The following is a 12247-nucleotide window of genomic DNA, read 5'->3' as shown; positions in this document are numbered from 1 at the left end:
CCAACGGTCCCGGAGTCCAACCACTGCTCTGTCTGCCACACAAAAGTTGTTGGACCCTGGGTTCCACGAGCACGTAATCTTGAATCTACGAGCTCCGTGTTTACTCAATTTAAAGCACTTTGAAATAGGGAATACCAATCTCATATGTTGTTTGGTCATGAAAAGAATATTGCATTTTGATTTGCAAATATTTCCACTTGAGAGCCTCATTATCCTTTATGGAGAAATAATAATATTAGTGCATACACTTTCACGTAGTTATATTTGAGCAATTTATAGTTTTTTCTCATATAGGAATATATATATATATATAAGTATTACTATAGTTGGGTGGGGACAAGACAAAATGTGTTTATATTACCAATAGAAAAAACGTTGCTAAAGGACTTATTTTGCAATTTGTATACATGTATATATGGACTGAAGATTTTGAATTCAAGAAGGAAGAAAATATTTTTAGACTAACTGTGTTTAACATGTCATGACATTTTTATAATTATAAGAGCACCATGTTATCAACGATACGTAGCGTAGTAGTGTAACGTTTAACATATCATGATATGTAATACTATTTGATCGAATGTACCTAGTAGGTGAGCAACTTACATGTTTCTATATAATATTGATCTGTGATAATTATCACCTTAAGTCGTTAAAAATTATTTGTCCACTATGTGGAGATTTCTTCACGCGATAACTCATTCTATATATTATGATCAAAGCGTTTTCATTTTTGCATTCAATATCTTAATCTTAACGCGTAAAATTAACACCCCTTATGAATGAATCCGAATTTCGATCCCATAATATTTTTCAACCATAGGAAAAGGAAGACTAAATATAGTTGGTTCAAATCTTGAAATTGGTCAGCATTGAATAAAAATTGGCCTTCAAAATTTTGACACGTTGACCAACAGAAAAGTAAATTAAATAAAAAGTACACTGAGTTGCGTGCCTCTTTAGTTCCAATCATACGGCGGCACGCGTAGTATCGTGTCTCCGTAATTCTTAAAGATATGATTCGCATAATCTGTTCAAGTTTACAAAGATCAATGAGTCGTTCCTATATTAGTTTACGAGGGATTTAGCGTGGCAAATGAGTGTTATTATTTGACCTGAATTCGAACTAGTTAAAATGGGCTAAAGAAATAAGTTGGTTAATGTTTACTCTGTCTAATATAACATATCATTTTTATGTTTTTCAAACTTTACATTTTATGTTTTCATCTAATATAAACGAAATGTATAAAATAATGTAGAATTTTTTGTTATTGCTCGTAATGTTTCAATTTTCTTTACAGTTCCCCACTCCATGTCTGGAGTGCGCGATCCAAATTTTGTCATAATGTTTCTAATTTAAAAATAAGTATTGACATTTTTTTTTTGTTTTACCACCTAATGTATGGTATTTGCATAGTTATAAAACTCAATTTCCGTCCACGAGATTTCTCATATCTAAAATTCAAAATCCAATTGATTACCCAAAATTAGAAAATACCTTTATAAATATTATTTCATGAATGAAAAAAACATGTAAAGAATGAGATGTGTATAATTGGTAGGTTATCTATAGAACATCAATAATTTATGTTATGAGTTGTATTGACGTAACTTTTATCTCTTTCTTGGACCCAAAAAAAAATAAAATTAGTACCTTACTCATTATTTCACCAATTATAATAATAGTATTCTATAATTAATTTTTTAAAAGAAAAAAATAGACAATTATTTATATGTAAAAAAACTTAATCAAGTGGTTGAATCTTAAAAGCTAAAATTCAATATTTTCATAGTAAAATGGTGTGTATCAGGATACAAAAATTTATAATTTTATTAGGTTTTTAAAAATTGAATAAGAAAAAATTATTAAAATTTAATAAGAATAGATAATTGAGTTATGACTCGCCTTTAAATTTATTTTAGTTCGGCTTACGTAACTCTTTGATGGGTTACTATTTATTATATCAATGCAGTTCAAATTGATTCATCAGAAAGACATATTTTAAAAATATCTATTTATTTGATATATTATATATAGTCATACTTTTTTTTAATAAATATTTATAAAATTACATAAAAACAAATAACTGACTTTTTTATTTTTTATAGTCCAATTCATTTCGAACCCAAATAATTTTTTAACAAAATCAAATGAATTTTGTACATAACTATGTTTCTTTTATGTGGGAAAAATCATGCATTGGTTGAATAAATAATTTTTGGGGAAAACTAAAATGATTGAAAATGATAGTGAAAGGCAATATATATACTTTAAATTATGAAGTGATTGTTACATTTTGTAAAACTACAACTTACAATTTGCTCCCACAATTACAATTACATTTCAATTAATATATAAATTTTTATTTCACTATTTAAAAATATATTATATTATTATTATAATAATAATAATAAATAAAATTTAAAAAAATGTTAAAATTTAAATAAAAATAAGATTACTAATAATAACTAAATGGCATAATACATATATTGGACCCTAAACTTGGCTTCATATTTTAACTTTGACCTCAAACTTTCATAGTGCACAAATAGGCACTTTAACCATCCCATCTTTCAATAAATAAACACGCGATTCCTACCTGGCAAAATGCGTGAAATGCACGCATATTGCGCGAGCGAGGGATAATTTTCGAGGCCCACAAAGGTTAAAAAATGCTGAAATGCGATTCTACCCTTAATGAATCTCTTTTATATCAATTAAAATTAATTTTAATTTTTTTTTAGTTTCAAAATGACAGGTAAGATATTTTTTTTTTAAAAAAGACATGTAAAATGCTTAGTTAGTTGGCAGCCACTGATTGGCTCACTAATACACGTGGGAGCGTTTGCATTTCACACACTTTGGCTCCAAAAATCGCGTGTTTATTTGTTGAAAGATAGGATAGTTAAAATGCCTATTTGTGCACTATGAAAGTTTGAGGTCAGAGTTAAAATTTGAAGCCAAATTTAGGATCCAATATATATATTATGCCTAACTAAATATTCATACGAATCCAATTTACTTCTAAATTGGATTTATCTATTGAAATAAATTTATATCTCTTTAATTTTTTCACCTTTTTTTTAATTATTGAATTGAAAATATAATAATTGGTCTTTCACCGCAAAGAGAAAAATTAATTAGCAATTGTTTTGGCTTATTTGGATATATATAGATGTTTGCATAGGGAATATATACTCGAACAATTTTTTTATAACGTCAAATTCATTGATGATCCCATAAAATTGATACTAAATTTCATATAGACATCTCAACTAGACGATATTCTTTTTAGATATTTTAAGTAGGATTCTATTATGTTATTTTGCAGATTATGTGTGTTACACTTACTTTGAGCGCGTGGAATGCATAATTTTATGATTTTTGAATTTTTTTATTTCTTTTTCTTCCTTCTCTCCTTCCCACACTTACTCCACCATATACCATCACCTTGCCACCGTTGTATATTCAACTTTTTCCACTCTTTGTTATTTCTTGATGTGGAAAATTAAATTAATTATATATATCAGCAAAAATAATCTAAGAAAAGATCAAAAAATATGTCTAGAGCAGATATCTTCTTCATGATATCAAAATTTTCCATCTAATTTTTTTCATAGTTTCATTGCCGGAAAGTTTATCGAATTCTTCAAATGTTTGTTGGTCTATTTTCACCTCTCTCTATTTGAGTTGATTTTTTTCAAATTCAAGTTTTGAAATATTAATTTTCTACTTCTCAAAGCTTTTAACTTTTTCTATTTTGATGAACCAATTTCAAGTAAATTCATAAATAGATCTAATTTTATCATGTATAAAAAATTTTGGGATAATAGTATGATAGTTAAGTTATGGGTAATATAGTTAGATTATGGGTTTTACTTATGACCCAAATTGGTTATATAGATTATTTTTTTTATATATATATATGCCACATGTCATTATTAAATTCGCTACTTTGACACATCATCGGCGAGTGTAATACACACATCTTATATATTTGGTTCATTGTCAAAAACGTTTCAATAGAACGTCCCCTTACTTAAGGTGTTTAAAATGAAAAACGAATAAGGTCTACTTGAGGTGTCCAAGTGAAAATTGATGCTAACTTTAGGTGGCTACCGATGGGCTAGGCCTTCATAAAATTATTTTACTATATACTCCCTCAGTTTCAAAAAGAATGACCTCCTTTATTTTTCAGTTTGTTTAAGAAAGAATGACGACTTCTTTCTTTTTTTTGGTAACATTTTAATTTCAGCTTTTCACGTGGCATGTTTAAGACCACAAGATTAAAGGTCAATTTTGTACATTTGACATAATTTTAATTAAGGACCACAAGATTCAAAAATCTTCTTTATATTCTTAAACTATGTCTCAAGTCAAACCAGGTCATTCTTCGTGAAACGAATGGAGTATTACAATTAAAAGAGACTTTTTTGAGGTTCTTACTTCGAATCTCAAAACACTATTCTACAAATCTTATTACTTATATTTACAAATGTTAAACCATATGGTAAAATATATTGAAATTTGTTTAGTGAGTATTTGTACATGAAATTAAATTTGTGGGACTTACCTTTCCCAATAAACACAAAAGTATAGTCAAAAAAAATTTATTCAACTAAAATCCAGCCAATATGCCCAAAATTCTTAAAGATGAATTCAGATCAAATCTTTGATTAAAGTAAAGAATATATGATGATATTTGAGTCTAGATTTGATATATACATCGAAAGCCAAGAAGTCTAACGATGTTATTATTTATTTATTTTTTCAACGATGTTATTTTGATTTAGTGGCTAAGACAGAATAAACTTCATATGAAGATTATAAAAAAAAAAAATCATATATATTCACCCAAATGGATCGAATTTCCCTTTAATATCGAGTTTTGAGCGGATTGAGAGGTACTACCTAAGGAAAGAGAAAAAGATACTTTCGAATAAGGAATAATGAATAAAACGGAAACAAGATAAAATTTTATATCAAAACGACTTTTGGCATCACCAGAAGAATCGGCCAACAATTTTTCTGAATAGATGAACTATTAGAAGAAAATAGAAAAAAAAAGATCGAGTGAGATCACGAACTAATCACTAAGTAGATACAAATAGATGCAAATTTCGATAAGATCCATTCAACGATGACCAAATACCTTCATAAAAATCCAAACCATAGAAAGATAGAACATAGCTAAAAAAAAAAATATTAAAGAGAGGAGATGAATAGATGAGAGGTAGTTACAAGTTTAACTACCACTTGTTTTTTCCTTTGTGTTTCTAGGTCTTATATTAATAAAGTAGTTGTTGACCAATCAAAGTTGTGGAATGGAACGTTGATTAACGACGGATTCAGAATTTTAACTACATCGAAATTTTTAAAAAGAAAATAGTAAAAAATGTGAAAATGAAATCTCAAAATAATTTTTGAATTTCCTAAGCTAAACCAGCGCGCGAATCCAACCTTTTATCTCGTGTTCAAGAAATTTATCAAACACTTTACATACACATAAAATATTTTTAAAAAGTTATCTTATATACATACATATATATGTTTGTCGAGCAACTTCACTTCTGATCGTAAGTACTCTTTTATTCTTAATCAAAAAACTCATGTTCGAGTCCTTTTAGATATGAAATCGTCTTTGTTAAGAAATATTTTATTTCAAACATAAAACTTTTTAACGTAAAATTTAAATTTAATCAAACTTTCATGGAAATATCAGATATCGAATTTAAAAAATATATATAATGATCAATGTGGATGCATTACTGTGGACTGTGCCGCAATATGGTCGGAAAAACAAATGAGTTATAATACATTGTTTATTTTACTCGTTTATACTTCCTCTAATACTTGGTCAACATGGTCAATCTTTATTTAATGTTGTCTATTGACTTGTCAATATTATTTCCTAGGCTAAAGAGGTTGTATCGAGAAATTATGGATTTTTGAGTTTTCGTCATTGATTACTGATAGTTTTTATGTTTGATAATTGTAATGTTTGGACCAGTTTATGTATATTAAGATTAATTTTATGAGATACTTGTTGATATCTCTGATCAGATACCAACAATAATTATCACGTTGTTCTATAATGTACAGACAAATAGAAAAGAAATTATCTAGTGTTTATGTCTTTGCTAGTTGAACATGTGTAGGATTCAATCATACGACTTATTGCGACTAATACATGCTTCCCCCGTTTCATAAAAAATGATCTAGTGTGACTTGACACGAAGTTTAAGAAAATAAAGAAGACTTTTGATAATGTGATCCTAAATTAAAGTTATGTCAAACGTACAAAATTGTCCTTTCATCTTGTGACCTTAAACATGCCATGTGAAATATTGTTACAAATAAAAAGTCATTCTTCTTTAAACTGAATAAAATGAAAAGAAGGTCATTCTTTTTGAGACGCGAAAAGTATAACTAAAGAAGATGACATATTTAAGTGGTTAATCAACTATCCGTGTAATGGATATTTGAGAATGCGCACTAAAATTCTTTTAAAATCTGAGCCCGAACATATGTGGTCTAATAAGGACAATTTAATTATTATGTGTTCATGTGCTCAACATCTAAATAAATTATAAATTTAAATGTCTAAATGAAATTTAAAAAAAAAATCAAAAAATGATTTGATAAATTCTACACAAATTTTTATACCAGTCTAAATAATATATACAACATTATAATACATATATAAAGTTAATATATACAGTATTTTTTTCTAATGCATATACACTCCACCAAACGATTTCGTATCATCATGACATATTCTTATGATGATTATACGAATGTCATGATTATGACATATTCAAGACTACTATAGTTTCAAAAAGGTATTTTTTTCATAGGTTTACCAAAAATTCAATCATTTTTTTTTCTTCTTTCTCATGATTCATTCCCAAACACCATATTTTATAAAAACAAACTACAAAATAAAGTCCTCCACCAAACGTTTTTCAAGTTATTGATAATGTACACATTTTTGTCCCCACTAAACCATATAATAAAAAAAAAATCTATCCTATAAACACTCAAATCCACCGTCCACCTCAATTATTTCTGTCATATAATATTATATATATTCTTCCTAAGAAAAGTCTCCCTTCTACCCCATGTTTGGATTTGTAGATTTTATGCGGATTCGATTGAATTTAGTAGATTTTAATTATATAATGTATTTGTATTAACATTAATAATATTAATAATATATTCAGTAAAATGTCATTAAATGAGATCTGGAGAGGGTTCCGGAGTCCAACCACTACTCTATCTGAAATATATTATATTTGTATTACTAAATTCATTACATATGTGTAAATATTAAATTTAGAATATAAGCTAATCATTGTTATTATAATATTCAGAACGTAAAAAATCGAAATTTTAGCTTTATCTCAGCTCGACCCCACCATGCACCTACAATAAAGCGATTGGGATTGGGAACAACTATTAATAGCCCTCATTTGAGTGCAGCCAAAATGTAATAGTTAAGTGAAAAGTGTATGAATTAATATTATTACTTAACAAGAGCCTCAATCATCCATTTTTTCAAGAATCTTGTAAAAACTACATACACCTTTCACAAATCATGATGAGGCTCTCAAGTGGAAATAATCTCAAAACAAATTGTAACATTGTTTTCACCAAACAACATATGGGGTTGGTACTCCATATTTCAAAGTGTTCTACATTGAGTAAACGAGTCATAGCTCGTAGCTTCAAGATCACGAACTCGGGGTTGGGCCACTGCTCTGTTGGACACAGAGCAGTGGTTGGACTCCGGGACCGTTGGATGGAATTTCAAGGGATCAAGAATTGGGAAGGGTTGCTTGATCCACTTGATGATGATCTCCGTAAGGAGATCTTGAGGTACGGGGAATTCGTTGAGGCAGCCTATCGTTGCTTCGACTTTGACATGTCATCACCCACGTACGCCACATGTCTTTATCCTAAGAGTTCAATGCTGACAGACTCTGGACTGGACAAGACCGGCTATAAGGTGATCAAGAACTTGTACGCCACGTGTGTGGTCCAAATGCCACGATGGACTAAAAAGACGTTCCCAAACCTAGCGTCCCCGCGATCCAGCTGGATCGGTTACGTGGCCGTTTGCGACGACGAAAAAGAGATCACAAGGCTCGGGCGTCGCGACGTCGTGATCGCTTATCGGGGTACCGCCACCTCATCTGAATGGCTCGAGAATTTTCGCGCCACGTTGACTTGCTTACCAGACGACATGACGACGTTCGACGAAAACTACGACCAACCCATGGTACAAAGTGGACTCTTGAACTTGTACACAACAAACACCCAATGTGACCAAAGTTTGCAAGACACAATTAGAGAAGAAATTAGCAAGATTGTTGATAAATATAGTGATGAGCCATTAAGTATAACTATCACAGGGCATAGTCTTGGTGCTGCCCTAGCAACATTAACAGCGTGTGATATTACAACAAAATTTAGTAACGCACCCATAGTAAGTGTTGTATCATTTGGAGGGCCAAGAGTTGGAAACAAAAGTTTTCGATGCCTATTAGAGAAAAATGGTACAAATATTCTCCGAATCGTCAACTCCGACGATCCCATTACAAAAGTTCCGGGATTCGTCATCGACGACGATATTGATGACGTGGCGGAAAGCCACGTGGCGTCTACGGGTATGCCAAGCTGGCTACAAAAGTTCATGGAGGATACCCAATGGGTGTATGCTGAGGTTGGCAAAGAACTTAGATTAAGTAGTAAAGGGGATATTGCCACGTGTCACGATCTCAAGACATATTTAGACTTAGTAAACAATTATGAAAATGATACATCATTAGCATGAAAAACAACAAACTTTTTGTACTAGGTACATGAATAGGAATAAGAATAGAAATAATAATAGAAATGAAAATAGGACCACAATATTCTAGAAAATATGTATATTGTGATGTGACAAAGATGTACAAAGTCAATTATTTTTGTTTCTTTCTAATCTTTTATATCATTATTTAATTGCTTTTCGTGTTGATTTCTAAAAAAGCACCACTTTAATATTTGATATGCATGTGTCGATACGTAAAGAATCCAAGCAACAAAGACTATCATTATCTATAATGTATACTTAATGATTAGGTAATAAAAAATAAATTGCTCTGGATCTTTCTTGAGTCATATGTGCATTTTTTCCGTTTCAGAATAAGTTTTGTTTTAGTTTATTTCATGTTTATTAAGAAAATAAATAAATATAGTTTACTAAGTTATGCTTATTCATTAGATATATTTTTTTAAAAGAACTGAGATACTTCATCGATCTTTACTTTATGCAAAGTTCTACTTCTTCCTTCCCTTTCATTAGATAATTAAGCTTAGTTTTCATCTTCTTTATCTTAAAGAATAGGAGCGAGATTTCATAATGAAGGGAGATCGAGGCGAAGCCTATTTATACAACATCATAGTTTAGCCTGGCTACTGCTTTCACGTGGCAGAAACCATCATAGCAGAAGGAGTATGACGCTTTTATACACTCATATCTCGATTGAATTAACAATTAAAATTGCAAAAAATAGAATTTTATAAATTGATGGCAGGAATAAACCCATGTGTACGCCTAACGGCCACCCCTCAATGGCACTAATAAGAACACAGGACACATAGGTAAAGGAATGTGCGTATTAATTTATTAGACAATATTAAAAAGAAATAGTTCTTTAATATGAGGGTTTACATACAATATAATTGAAAATAATTAGTACTATTTTGTCTTGAATTTCTAAAGTAACATTTATTTTTAGATAACTTTGTTAACGTAAGCGATATTTATTTTAAAATATTTTTTATCAAAATAACATTTATTTTGAAAAGAAAAATGGGATTCCTTTACTATTATTGTCATTTGTTGGAAGTCAAGACTAATTTAGTGTACAACAAATGCTTACCTAATGAAGTACGTATAAGAAAGACAATAAATACATTTTATCCAAAGACAATGAATTGCTTGCTAGCTATTTGTTGGATATCTACATCAAAAATAAAGGAACAATATTATTTTATAAATCTTAAGAAAAAATATTTTGTGATTTATGGATGGTGTAAATAAGTGTCTTTATGTTTAGTTGGTCAAAAAAAAAATATTCTTTAATAAAATAAATTCTTTAAAAAGAGGATTACATTTTTGTTAATGAAATGAGGAAAAGATTTTGGGAAAAAATAAGTTTCATAAGTGACTTTACACATTAAAGTAAATATATCTTTAATGACCTTTATTCCTGATGTGATCGGATACTTTTTCGTTGTTTCGTTCACACCTTCTAAGTCATCTCACCCTAAACTCGTTTCCCCACCACCCTCACATCCTACCCCTCCCCATCTCACATTGTACTTTTGTACGTTATAACCAAGTAAATAACTAACACGATTTGTGATGAGAAGGTTTGAGATCCTTTGACACGTCTAACTAAATATTTTGAATTCACGCTTTCAAAAATAAAAATTAAATTGTTATGATCGTCTCTTTTAACTATAAGCCTTATACTAGTGATCATTTAAATTTAATATGATTTTAATTATTCAAATAGCAGTCACCGAATGGAAAACTAAATAAATCAATAAAATTTTAAAAATTATTTTTAAAATATTATGCTTTTACTTATGTATAAAGAAAATATTATTTTTTTTCATGAAAATATTTTACCTGAAAATCATTCTACAGGAATTGCAATTCGAGATGATATGTAAATGGGATGAGCAGTTTAATCTTATTGTTGATATATAATCCAAATTGACTCGTAAAATCGTGACAAAAACTTAACAAAAATTAATGTGGCAGACATTGTCTTTGACATTGATATTCAATACATTAGGCATGCGGCAAAAGAGTTTGGCACATTTAATTAAATTGCCAAGAAAAGGAGACACAACTAATGACGTGTGTGGGAGTAGTGCGCTTGACGGTTAGTGGCGGAGCCAGATAGAATCCAGAGAATTTATCCGAATCTTTTTTTATAAAAAAAATATATGATTTATATATGATTAGAATTATTTTATGCGTCTACATATATACACTACTAACAAATAACTATTGTCCTATTAAAATTTTCCATTGAAAAATATATTCACAGGCTATTTTCACGAATATTCCTAATGAATCAATGGGAGAAAAAACGTTATTTTAATGAGAATTTATTTTTCATCGTGCATTTTTTTAATGAGCTGGTTTGATAATGATGTAATGGGAAAATCATGTTTATAGTAAAATAAGTTCTATTGGTTCATAGAGGGGCAAAAACAATGTTCTTGGTAGTGATACAATAGATGTTGAATCTCGTTTTTTTTGTTTTTTTTTTTGTGTATTTATTTTTTTATATTTTAAAATTCGTTAATGAAAATTTTGACTTTATCACGAGCACGCGAGCAACACACCTTGACATGCCAAACACATTGGTGGTTACCAAATCCATGTCATGCACAAGTCAAGCCGCAATTGGATGCATGGTTGAGCTTTGTGGCGGTTTGTGTTTTCTACATTAGGTAGATTGTGGGTATATATATATATATATGTGTGTATGTTTGTTGGATATTACTAGTCTCTTTGTTATAATTTATTGACATATTTCGAATTTTGAGATTCAAACAAATTTATATTAGATCGTAAATTTTTCTGATATTTTATAAATATTTTAAATTATCAATTATTGGGACTTAAAATACTTTTCATGTAGTTTACAAATATATACATTTCATTTTTTAAAAAAATAACAATTTCATGAGCAATTTCTCGATCAAATTAATTATTTGACTCTCAAAAAGCAAAATGTGTCACACAAATTGAGACGGAAGAGTACTTTATTATCTTTCCTTTCATTACAAGGAAGATTGTCTTATCTTGATGGTTATCTTCCTTTGTTTTGAGTACAAAAAAATTGAGAGTCATCGAAGAGAATTTTTACTAATTAAAGGGAGGTATTCTTTTCGTGGAGATGTGAACTTAACATTTATCTGTTTGTTGAGTTGTATTTTACGAATTGGTCATTGTATTTTAGAGGGAACAATTCAAGGAGACTATTGCTAGACCGATAAAAAATATTTGTTGTTGTAGTGAGGTTAAATTTCATTAAAGAGAGCGTGATATTCGCTCCTTAGCCTAAAGATAAATATTTTCCTCATTTTATTTTCAATTGTAATTTGAACTTTGTAAACTTTACCAACTACTTAAAAGAGGAAAAATTTGAGCGACAACAGTTAGCTCGCGTTTGA

At 29.5% G+C, this 12247-nt stretch overlaps 1 protein-coding gene across 1 annotated transcript; it reads left to right on the top strand.

Moving 5' to 3' along the window:
- The first annotated feature begins 7802 nt into the window (after positions 1-7802).
- LOC107019776 (phospholipase A(1) DAD1, chloroplastic-like) lies at positions 7803-8837 on the top strand. Its single transcript, XM_015220148.2, has one exon. The coding sequence runs from the start codon at positions 7803-7805 to the stop codon at positions 8835-8837; it is 1035 nt and encodes a 344-aa protein (XP_015075634.1).
- Positions 8838-12247: the final 3410 nt, after the last annotated feature.

This window comes from Solanum pennellii, chromosome 5 (assembly GCF_001406875.1).
Source record: "Solanum pennellii chromosome 5, SPENNV200".
Lineage (NCBI taxonomy): Eukaryota > Viridiplantae > Streptophyta > Magnoliopsida > Solanales > Solanaceae > Solanum > Solanum pennellii.
The sequence above is the reverse complement of the archived record's forward strand: the minus strand, read 5'-3'. Positions and strand labels throughout refer to the sequence as shown.

Bases quoted from the DNA above. Each gene is read 5' to 3' on its own strand.
- LOC107019776 (XM_015220148.2), top strand. From the start codon at position 7,803: ATGGAATTTCAAGGGATCAAGAATTGGGAAGGGTTGCTTGATCCACTT.